General features: G+C 40.3%; 1 protein-coding gene across 1 annotated transcript; it reads right to left on the bottom strand.

The window, feature by feature from the left end:
* Positions 1-5,191: 5,191 nt before the first annotated feature.
* On the bottom strand, positions 5,192-11,368 carry LOC109855970 (integrin beta-PS-like). The gene is made up of 15 exons (XM_020430733.1): positions 11,128-11,368; positions 10,474-10,678; positions 10,120-10,348; positions 9,906-10,005; positions 9,284-9,454; positions 9,089-9,187; positions 8,820-8,981; positions 8,549-8,707; positions 8,339-8,470; positions 7,926-8,219; positions 7,135-7,356; positions 6,572-6,688; positions 6,287-6,479; positions 5,504-5,643; positions 5,192-5,412 (listed from the first exon to the last, which is right to left on the bottom strand). Exons 1-15 carry the CDS (start codon positions 11,278-11,280, stop codon positions 5,338-5,340), a joined length of 2,451 nt encoding a protein of 816 aa, XP_020286322.1. The 5' UTR covers positions 11,281-11,368; the 3' UTR covers positions 5,192-5,337.
* Positions 11,369-11,970: the final 602 nt, after the last annotated feature.

Genomic DNA, 11,970 nt, shown 5'->3' on the forward strand with positions numbered 1-11,970 from the left:
GAACTTTTCTGATAGACGTAAACAAAAGAAAATGTGTCTAATGGAAAATAAAATTTACGTGCAGCTGTACAGCTTGTCGTTAAACTTGAGAGAAATGTGTTTTATAAAAAAAAATGTGAAAAATCTCACATAAAAGTATTTGAATTTTTTCAACAAAAAATTTCTCCGACGAAAATTCGAAAAAGCAGGATCCCGCAGGATCCTCGTTCTTTAAACGAGTAAATTTGTTTATATTCTGAAATGACTAAGTATCACGACTTGTGTCGTTAAATATTTAAGTTTTACTCAATTTGAACTATGGCAGTCAGAGGTTAATCGTACGTGGCACGGTCGACGAAGGTAAATGCCGTAGAAACGTGTCGGTGTTTCTCAACAAGTATCGACCTAAGCGAGCGCTTATGCAGAAACACGCTCGCGTAAGTAAAATTGCTCACATTTTTCAGGCGCGAAACGAACAGCGAGTGAGAGACGAGCAGAGAGAGGGCGAGAGAAGAAGAAGAGAAGAGAGAGAGAGAGAAAGAGAGAGAGAGAAAGAGAGAGAGAGGGAGAGAGACCAGAATATTTTTTGTTCGGATCTGACGAGCATCAAGTTCTCTCTCTCAAGGCACTCTTGAAGAGCAGCAACGCCGGAGAACGGACAACAGATCCGGCGCTGACGCTCATTACGATGATTGGCAGATTCAATTAACGGCCGGTCGGGCTCCACCGCGGCGGGGTCGCCCCGGCTTAACCTCGGCTAAATATTATTAATAATAATCAGCTCATTACCGGCTCCATTAATTATCCACGCTGGGTACATATACGCGAGTAGCATTGGCTTCGGAAGCGCACCAGATTCGTGAACTCGTGCGCGCGCTCATGTTCGTTCGTCGATATTCACAGCCGAAATAAAACTTACTGGTGGTCCGGGAGAAGCAGTCCGACATTAGTGCTCACATCACTTCAAGTCACGATGGAACCGGCGCTCATAATTCGATATTCATTAAGCCCGGGGGATCGTTATCGCGGACGGCGATCGATATTCCAAACAAATTTCACGAAATTGCGTCAGCATAATGTAACGAGAATATGAAAATCATTAAATTGTCAATAAACCATACAATTTGCTTGTCTAATTTATTAAAATAATTATTGCCACGTACGAGAGAAAAACATTTTTATATGTAAAAAGTGTGTTAAAAAGTAGATTATTTTTTTGCGATCTTATAATAATGTCTGATGATAAAATAATATACGAGATAAATTATATATATATATATATAACTATAGAGAGAAATTTTGAAAGTTCTCATCAATTTGTCTGAGCAGAATAATATTACAAGTCACTCTCGCGGTGATTCTCGGGAAATGTCAAATAAAACACAAGAAAGACGGTTAAGCGGAAGAGAGAGAGAGAGAGAGAGCGGGGGTAGGGGCGTGCAATATTAATCCATTTAACAAACTCATTATCGATGAGATATACCGAGCGTTTACCGTGCGCGGCGGCGGCGCGAACGCGTTCCACCTATCTCGGGGGAACCCCGGCTATATTAGCGGGTTGGCACCCCTGCGGCTTGATTTACGGGCGCGCGCTAACGAGCCTCAGCCCGCATCGGGCCACGAAGAGAAGATACACGACGATGCAGCAGAAGCAGCAGCAGCAGCAACAGCAGCAGCAGCACTCGAACGCGTTGAGAAGCGCTACGGTTACGACGCAGCACACGAGTCATGGGCGTCGCTAAAAATTTTTCTCACCGAGATGACACAAAAGAGGAAAAGCAAAGAAGAGAATGTATCGTAAGATATACGTTCGGCAATACTTTTCCTCTCCCTTCTTTGTCGATGCTTTGCACGGAAGAAAAATAAACTGTTTTGAAATTATAAATTTAAAATTCGACTTTGTTATTAAATTTTAGTTATCAAATCTTTCAACAAAATAATACGTTCGAGATCACGTGAAAGTAATTAATTTCGTTTTTGACGTGTGTCTCAATTGTGCGCTCATTGGCCCGCGAATGTAATAAAATACGTTCAACGGCTTTCTTTATATTAACGCTCGAACGCATTTCACAGAAACAAATTACATTCGTCCGTTGGCGAATTTCTTCTCTACACGTATTTACGCGTTCTTTCATTATCCTCTGTATCATTCGCGCGCGGTCGCAACTCGCGCGCCGGACACACCCGCAACGTAATAATAAGTGTTAAACCGTTCCGTTGCTCCGGTCCAATTAACTGGAATCGATAAGTTCGGCGAAACATAATTCCCTCTCCGCGATTGCCTCGTTTCGCCTCGCTATATATATATGTATAAATTCAAAAAAAAAAACAAAAAAAAAAACAAAAAAGGAACACACGCATCTCCGCCGTCACAACTACCTCGCAGTAAAGAGTTCATCAGGGATATTGGTCCGGAGCTTTGTGTCGCGTTGGCGGGAATTGAGTTTCTCTCGCTCGATGGACCGGTGGACCCGATCTTCATGGCGGCGCCCATGACGACATTAAAAGAAAGAATATGCGCGCGCGGTAAAAGAAAGACAGGTAGACGAGATAGATGCGCTCCCGTGTTCATCTCCCCGACAATATGCCGAAACTGGACTGGAAAACTTGGAGGCGATCTCCGACAACACATCGGTGTGGTCTGATTGGATCAGTATTTGGTTGTAATTAAGCCGCACCGGCGGCGGCCATTAACGGTTCGCGAAAACGAACAACATTGTTCGGCGCAAACGGCGCGTAAATCACATCGCGCGCAACACATTTATCCCGTTCTCTCTCTCTCTGTTTCTCTCTTTCTTCGGAAGTTAAATATAAAAAACGTGTATTAAAGAAACAGTACAATCTCTCGATTTTCCAAATTTTATTTGCTTCATGAGATGCTGTGTTCGTAAATTTCTTCGGTAAGGTGTACTTTATTTTGCAAAGCGAAATGGTCTTATACGGAACGTTTATACTGTTCGTATCGAGAGACGAACACGGCAACAATGCTTCTCGACTCTCATAATTGGCGCTATGGGCGTCCAATGGTGACCACCACGCAATAGTGCCAGAAGGGCCGCGGGATAAAGAGATTTACAATGTTCCCGGCCGTAAAATAATCAATAAAATCTGCGCAATGTAAAGAAACGGACGTGCGGCGATGATTTAGTATGCAGGCCCTTTCCTCTCTCTCTTTCTCTCTTTCTCTCTCTCTCTCTCTCTCCCCTTTCCTAGGGTGGTTTTCTGAGAGATCCATATTTAAGGTCCGGCTATACGAAGATCGCGGCAATGCGTCTTTAAGAAAAAAAAAAAAATAGATTGGTCCGATCCACGAGTGTGGAAGCGAGTTTGAAAATCTCGAGATCGACTTTTTTAATCTCTGACAACAATATCTCGATGTTTGTCCCTTTAATTCGGAATAAATTGTCGATTACGTATATTTCACGACTTACTACGTCTCTATCGCGGTTGTTGCACTTTCGCGCGAAAAAAAAAACTATAATTTCTACTATATTCGCTCTCAACTGCTACATAAATTTTTTAGCCTCTAACGACACGATCGATTACGATTCGTTAAAAAAAAAAAAGAAAAAAAGAAAAAAAAGAAAATACACACATACGTCACATGTCGTTGGAAACTAATTAGGGGTAAGAGATAAGTACTATAAGCGAGTGAGGGAATATGGATGATCGTTTCGAAAAAAAAAAACGCGTCGACTCGTAATCGAGTCGCTAATTCATCAACGCGGCCCCATTTGCGGAGTGTAAGTCGCCCAAATGATCCCGCAGCTTCGCCACACAGGTAATAGGCGTGGCTCCGGCTATTTTGAGCGGTGCGTATCTTGGTTTTACGAGGCGTTAAAGGCACCGTGACTGATGGCTCAGAGCCAACTAACAAGCTTTCGCAGGTAAAACAAAGACGTTCGACAAATTTTGATTCCTGCCCTGCATCGCTACGTACTGACAGGATATCTTGTGTGTAACGAAAAAAAAAAAAAAAAACCCACATTCGCTCGTAAATCTCATAATGCGCGGAAAAATTGACGTTTTTTTTTTTAAACTCGATGCAGTGAGAAACTGCATCTGTTCGTGTCCACGCGCGTTATCTAACTAAAATGTTGTTTCTTTCTCTCTCTCTCTCTATTCTTAATTTTAACGAAAACTTTGATTAATGATTAATCAAACAACAAACTCGCACCGAATGTAGGCGATACTTAAAGTTTCCTGTGGGAAATGTAGCGCGATTTGCCCCGGGGTTTTGTGGCGGGAGCCGAGTGCGGTGACGAATTTACGAGCCCTTACAAGCCGAGGCCAGTTCTGCTAGTCTCTCGTGAACACGTAGCAAGCAATAAAGTACGAGGCCAGAGGATATTCGAAACAATCGGGGGTCGGGAGAGGGCAGTATCTATCTCAACTCTCTCGAAGAGGCCCGGATCAAATTTAGAATTGATTTACGAGTGATCGCGCGCGTCGGCAATATACACCCGTCTCTTTCTCCGCGTCTCATTTTGCAATTCTCGTTCCTCTTAGACGACGAAGCGACAACGCGAGATGTGTGGAAATAATTATCCGAATTGACAGAAAGATACACACAAGCGCGTTCTTCGCTAATTAGCTTTTTAAACAACCAAATAAGAAATTGGAATTGCTCAAACGCTCAACTCCCTCGCTAATTGCCGATCGGAATAAAAAAAAACGTCTTTTACTGGACGATAAAGCGGAAGTATGAAAAAAATCTCGTCGGAAAACCTACGTATAAATTATATTTCGCAGTAAATGGGGGAATAACAGGAAGTATTTGAGCAAAAACTCGTTATTACACACGAGCTCTCGACGTACGAGAGAAGGGTAAGAGAGAGAAAGAGCCGAGAAGGCTCTTTTTTTTGATCGTTTTTTGCGAGAAACAACACGAGTGCGTGATTCTCGCTGTCCGATTGGTCGTCTCATTATGCGGCAATTAAACACAACATGGCGCCCATTGCAGCGCTTGTTCGATGCGCTCACTTAGTGTGGCGCTAGTCGCCGGATCCGGTAGACATTCTGGCAGGCGTTGAAATCTCCTTCATTAAGTAATCAAGTAATCACATGATACATTTCTATTCGCGTACGATCTCTAAGAATATTTTTTTTATTAAATTATCATGTTATCATAATTTGTTAAATTAATTTACATTGTTTATTAAATAACGCACTATAGCAATAATATATTATGTATATTATTTTAATCGCGAATTCAAATAACTTAATTTATTAAAATGTATAGAACACACATTCATTTATATATTAATTTTAATAAAAAACTATATCTGGAGTTTTCATTTACACGCGAAAATTTTCACAACAAAAAAAAAATATCAAATTGTTATAAATTATTAATTGCTATTCATTCTGGTTTTCGCTAAACGTTGGATTGGAGAAAGTCGATATCGCTTGTTTGTAGAGAGGATTCTCACCCTGAAATATCACATATTTCGACATTATTTGATTCTCCTCGATGACAATTTTGTTATAGTTTATTTCGTAGTTGGAAGCAACAACGACTCACCCGATCCCACTTGGCGAGGGCTCGTTCCTTCTCGAATTTGGCGTACTCTCTCTTGTCGTGTATCGTCGTAAGGATCTTCCAAATGAAAAGAATCAAGAAACCGATGATGACGGTACTTATGACAATGTTCCGAGCAATACCTGTGGAAGAAATTAAATTCCTAAGTTCATAGATTCCAAGTTCATCCATGTAATCTTCTTGCACATCACTTCTCGACTATATTAAACAACATGTGTTATATATAAATATGTGTCGGAAACAATAGTTTCTTATAAAAAAAAAAAAAAAAAACAGATAAGATAAATATCCCAATAACCGAATATCTTTGTTTAAAAAAATAATTATTAGATATATAAATATTATTCAACAACAGCAAATTTAAATTCGTTTGTGAAAAAACGGGTAATCGGAATCGCTTGCAGGGCAATGATTATATACGCATTGACTAAAAAACATATAATCATTCGCAAAACACAACCGGTTCTGATTTGGATAAATTTGAAGTTTTTTCACACCGAACCGGAGGTCAAACCCTCGGTCTGACACTGTCTTGAATATTCACAATTTTCTTCTTAACGTTTTAAATATTTTGTTGTAATTATTTCTTCATAGCAAGTGTCCGACCAGTGGAATTGTTTTTTATTAAGTAGTGATACAAAATTTTGAGATCTGTATTTATTTGAAAGCAAACAAAAACTGTAATGAGAAATTAAGCAGTTTGTGGCGCGCGGACAAAGTATATATAATTCTCACGCGCGGTAATACGATGAAAAACAAACTTACCGAAGACATTAATAGGGGTCGGACAGGTTCTCTCTTTCTGAGCTTGAATCTTGAAGATTTTGATGTCCCCGCCGGTTCCGTTTCTATGATATTGATATTTGAAAACGAACGTGCAGCCCTCGTCACCGGGTGTTGGACATATGCGGGCGTTGTTCCGCTCGTCCTTTGCAGGATCCTCCTCGATATCATCGACCTGCAGAATAATAAGCGTTGTATCGCCAATTAATCGATCTTTTTGCAGCTTGCACAAAGTAGATTTTATCTAGAGAAAGAAGAGCTACCAACAATATCAATGTCGTGCATGCACAAGTCGCATTTATTCTCCTTCGCGAGCGGTCCCGCGTCATACGCCACACACTCCACGCAGTCCTTCAGCTCTTCGCATCGTTGTCCCGGACACGTCTACGAAATAACGTAACAGATATAAACAACGTATTTTTTTTTTTATTCCAATTGCACGCGTGTAAACACACGCTGCGTTCTGCGGCTCAACATTAAAACACATAATCTTGTGTAAAATCGCATGCGGGTAGTTAATTAGGGAGAAAATTTGAATATTAGGTTGTGAAGGTGCATATGAAGTTGCCGATTACTGATGTATTGTAGTTTTTCTTTATTTCGTCAAAGGAAGCCCGCTTTTACCGCGAAGATCCGCAAGATCGATTCGAGAAACATGTGTATCTTCTTGACGGTAATTATCTTGAATAAAAAAAAACAAGCGAACTCTCGATGTTATTCTTTATCTTAGTTTTTTAATCTAAAAAAAAAAGAAAACGCGCTTGTCGATTTATTTTCTCTCGTCACGTATATTAAATATTTATTCAATTTTGTTATGTGCGGGTACTAACCGGGCACTCCTCGCAATACTGTCCGGAATATCGGATATTGTCTCGCTCATGACAGTGGCAGCTGCCGCAGATGCAGTCGCCGCGTCCGCTGCAAATCTCGACGTTCCCGCCCGACGGCGGAATGCATGTGCTGTTGGTCTCCTTGCAGTCGCACGTCTCGCCACCCCATCCAGGCAGGCAATTGCAGGTACCGCATTCACACTTGCCCCGTCCGCCGCAGACCTTTAAAGCGGACAAAGAAGAGAGACGAACCGGTGAGGCGCATAATGGAGTATACGTACAAAAGCGTGTAATTTGTCCTACCGCCCTTATAAACGGCGGCTACCGCGCTCGCTCGGAGGAGAAAGATTGCGCGCGTAGAACTTCCGCGCGCGAATTTGTTAAGACCGGCTATCAGGTGAGAACACGGAAATGCATGCGCGATAATAGGTAATTCTCCGCAACCTCCTCCGTTATTCGCGCGCAAGCAATTTTCGTAAATAATCGAGTCAATGTGAATATTCAATTGAAACAAAAGAAGACCGTATTGAAAAGTGATAAAGAGAATTTTTATTCATCCCCCCTCATACTTTCTAAAAAATCCTTTGTCCTTGAGATGACGTTAGATTGTGAGAATTGATTTTTGAATATTATTACGCGATTCAATAATTGATTACAGATATTCAATATAATTGATTATTGAATGTTAACATACTTTCTTTTTTGTTAAATGTTTTTTTTTTTTTTTTTTTTTTTTTTTAATGAAATATATTTGCACGTACGTGTATTTACATTTGCGCGCGGACACATACCTGACCGCCGCTGCGTTTGCAAGAGAAATTGTCGCACTCGCAGTACTTCCCGTAAAACATTTCGTGCGGGTTGTTCGATCGCTTGTCGCAGTTGCAAACGTTGCACTTGCACGTGCCGTGACCGCTGCAGAATTCGGTGTTGTTGTCGGGTCTGCAGTCGACTGTCGAGATCGAACTGTCAGTGTCAGTTCCCTCGCATTCGCATTGCTTTCCGTAAAATCCGGAATTGCAGAAGCACACGCCGCACGCCGATTTGCCGTTGCCCTTGCATTCAGCGGCATTCTCTTGATAACCCTGTGTACCACAAACCGTTTTGAAAGTCGATATATTCGAATTTCCATTTTGGGCAAACGTGAAGTTAAATAACACTTGTCTTTATATTATTTTCAACTATAAGCTAAACTTCTACAAACCGAATGTCCGGGCCTCTCGCAAGAACAATCGCACATGAGTTCCAGGTCAATGATCAGACTCTCGTTTATACCTCTGGGTTTTATCTCTATGATTTGACTCCATTCCGTTCGATCTGCTGGGCATTCCGTCATCTAAATAAAACCGTGCAACAATGTGATCATCAATCAGAATAATATAAATATAAATTGTTCGTTTATTAATTCGCGTACTTTGAGCGCAATTTCGAATTCGATCACGTTGTCAACGCGAATTCCTCCGCACTCCTGACGCTCCAACATTTCTCCCGTTTTGTTCAAACATCTGGAGAAGTATTTGATGTCGATCATTTTCGGCGCCGTATCAATTAGCGTCACCGTATCTACCAGTTTCTGCAAAAATTGTTACACAGACATATATATTTGTCTCTATGGTATGAATAAAAAAATATACACGATTAATTAACGAGTACATTGTGTCTTGCACACACACACACACACACACCTCGTATTCGCCCCTGACTAAGGCGACGACGTTCTCGGAATCGTTGTCCAAAGTTCCGGTTGAAGATCCGCTAACACGCTGGCTTAATCGCTGATAAGTCGCGTCTTTGTCGGCCACGGCAAAGATAATGTTTATATTGTGCTCGCGCGCTTTTCTATTGATCTAAAAAAAAAATAATAATAATAATAAACCAGGTATCGAAGTAAATAAATAAACCGCTTGAGTTTTGACATTTCTCTCGCAATTTGTGCGCGCAAAGAAGATATTACCTGAGAGATCGACGGATAATCCTGCAGGAGAGAATGCGTGTAAAATCCTTCATTATCTAAATGACATTTGCAATCGTTGGGCTCGATTATTCCTGCAAGCTGATAGAATTTTCTTTATCTTCAAGCTGCACATTTTTACAATCTTAATCGACCGGTCAAACTCTCTTGTGGTGCATGATTGATAAATTCACGTACTTTACCGTCTCCGGCGACGTGGAACACAGCGTCGGTCGAGAACACGATAAGATGACGTGCCTTTTGGCGCCAGCCGATTTCCTTCGTGCATACTATGACCTGCATCATGGCGTCGAGCCCGCCCTCGGGACCGTCCAAATTACCCGATATCGGTGCTGCCTGTACTTGGGCCTAAAATTTTTAAGCATATACAGGGTGTCCTAGAATATAAGCACACACACACGAAATGTAGAATATAGGAAAAAAATGCGTTTATAATTTTTTAATTAATCCTTCGTGGACTGACATGGATGGCATCTCTCAGACTCGTTCAAAAATTTCAAACCGGTGTCTCTGGTTATAATTAGTTTTTTTTTTAAACGCTTCGAAACTATTAGAGATTTTTTCAATTTGTTTTTTTTTTTATCGACGCAGAATCGTTCGAACTTTTGATTAAAAAAAATTGAAATATCGATTTTTTGCAGAGATATTCGATTTTAAAGTCGCGCGGGTCTCACAGGCCCAGTCTGTTCAACTGGTGGTAGGCTGTTTTAAAAATCAGTCCACGAAGAGAGAGTTGAAAACAAACGTTGAAAAATTTACTTTCTTTTTTTGAACACAACAATCACGTCGCAATAATTACCTCAAACAGAGTTATATTTTCCGTGAGAGGCATTTGGTTTTTATAGCTATAAGGCCGCGCGCATGGCTTGTTGTTTTTCAAAGTGCAGGGAGACTCCAATCTAAAATGTTGATTGCATTAAATACGCGAACACAAAGTTCTTCTCAACGCGATTTTTTTTTTTTATTTACAAAATCGTCGCGACGATTCACACGAAATAAAACGTTATAATTACTTGTCCTTTTGCGTGTTGGTCATCGGCAAAACGACCTTATCCACAAAGCTGCCGAACCCGATGCGAAAATTCGACGTGATCTCTTGCATGGCTTTGGCCAACTTCAGTCCGAGTTTCGACAATTTGTCTCGGTACGGTTCCATAGACGAGGACAAATCCATAAGGTAATACAGATCCACGGGATAATCCTCCGCCGGACTGTATTTCAAAGTTATACGATGTTCCTCGCCTGTTAATAATTTTTTTTTTCATTACGTCTTCTCAAATTAAAAAAGTTTCAATCAAATGTGTGTGTTAAATATACGTTTGTCTTCCAAAAGAAAAAAAAATGCAGATACAATTTTCTTCTCTCACCTCGTTTGAGACTCAGGTGCACTCTTTGAGGTTCCATTTGAACCGGATTTTTCTTGTCCGATGACAAGGTTCGATTTTCGCGAATAGTCATCTTATTCTTGTAGAGCACAACCTTCGACGGCGGACACCAGAGATCGTTTTCCTTCGAGTACGTTTGATGCGACACGCAGCGAAGCGGAGGACCCTTGTCGTTATTTTCAGACGCCTTTTTTAAAACCACAAACGTATTTTATTTAGAAATTAATATTAATTATATGAACATATAAACATGTTTCTCTCGCAGAGATTTTGCGTAAATTTACAGATCTCGGTACAAACAGGCTTCGTTTTAATTACATATGATAATTCTTTTTTTCAAAATCCTTTTTTTTAAGTATCTCGAAAAATTAAACGAAAATTAACAAGTGCGCACTTATGCACGTGTTGTGTGTCACACGTTGAGCGCGCGCGAGCGCAAAATATAATTGTGTGATTTCACAGATATATGAATCACCGGTAGAGTGACGTAAATACATCGGCAATATGAGAGAGATCTCGTAGGAGAGTTTTAGTCAGAGATCGTCTCTTCTTCTTGTAGATTCTCATGGAATACAAGTCCGGGTCCTTTAGCGTGTGTGCCCGTTTGTTTTAACGACGCTTATAAATATTTATTACCGTCGCGGAGCACCAGACGCAATGCGGCGTTTGCAGGCAATCCGAGCAGGTCTGCTTGGACTCGCAAAGACTTTCCCGGTCTCGATACTGCGAGGACGCGAGGAGTCGCGTCGTCAGGAACAGCAGCAGGACGATCACCGTTCGTCGTGTCATCGTTTTGTTGTGTTTTTTTTTTTTAAATCGATGTTGACGTCGAACGTACTCTCGACGAACTAGATAGACAAAAGTCGCACGACCACGAGACTCGTCCGCGATCCGAAAGGATACTGCGGCATCCCGCGGAAATGACTTCGAGATAAAAACACGCCGCGCTAAATGTGTGATATTAAATAATAACCGCTTTTTCGATCTCTTCTTTTTAAATGATAATTTTTCAAAGCTACTTATTTTTCCGACACATCAGTAATTTCTTCAGAAACCGACTCCGAGGTGTGTGTGTGTATGAGATTCTTGCGCGACAGGTGCAGAGTTTGTATCTTCAATTACGAATTTGATTGAAAATTGTTCTAATCAGATGCGCACAAAACAAAAAATAAACGAAAAATTAAGATACGATATTTAATAAATAAATGAGACAATATTTAATAAATATGTGATATTTTGTTAGAGTATATAAAAAATAAAACGTAAAGATTTAAACAAAAAACAAGTGTTAATATTTTAATTAAAAATTCATTAATTTTCTGAATAGTTTTATCAAATTTTATCAAATTGAACTTTTTGTTAAATTTATCAAATTAGAAAACAAGACAGAAAATTTCTATATTTTTTCATTAATTTTGTTATACATGTATTGTATTTGATTTATTTATTGATTTACACATGTGCTATCTGTCTATTTAA

The sequence above is a fragment of the Pseudomyrmex gracilis genome, unplaced genomic scaffold (genome assembly GCF_002006095.1).
Source record: "Pseudomyrmex gracilis isolate BER0280 unplaced genomic scaffold, ASM200609v1 scaffold_104, whole genome shotgun sequence".
Taxonomy (NCBI): Eukaryota; Metazoa; Arthropoda; class Insecta; order Hymenoptera; family Formicidae; genus Pseudomyrmex; species Pseudomyrmex gracilis.

Coding starts and splice junctions, on each gene's coding strand:
- LOC109855970 (XM_020430733.1), bottom strand. CDS start 11,280: ATGACACGACGAACGGTGATCGTCCTGCTGCTGTTCCTGACGACGCGA. Junction 8,220..8,338: donor GCGAGAGGCCCGGACATTCG/GTTTGTAGAAGT, acceptor TGTGGTACACAG/GGTTATCAAGAGAATGCCGC. Junction 5,413..5,503: donor CCCTCGCCAAGTGGGATCGG/GTGAGTCGTTGT, acceptor GTGATATTTCAG/GGTGAGAATCCTCTCTACAA.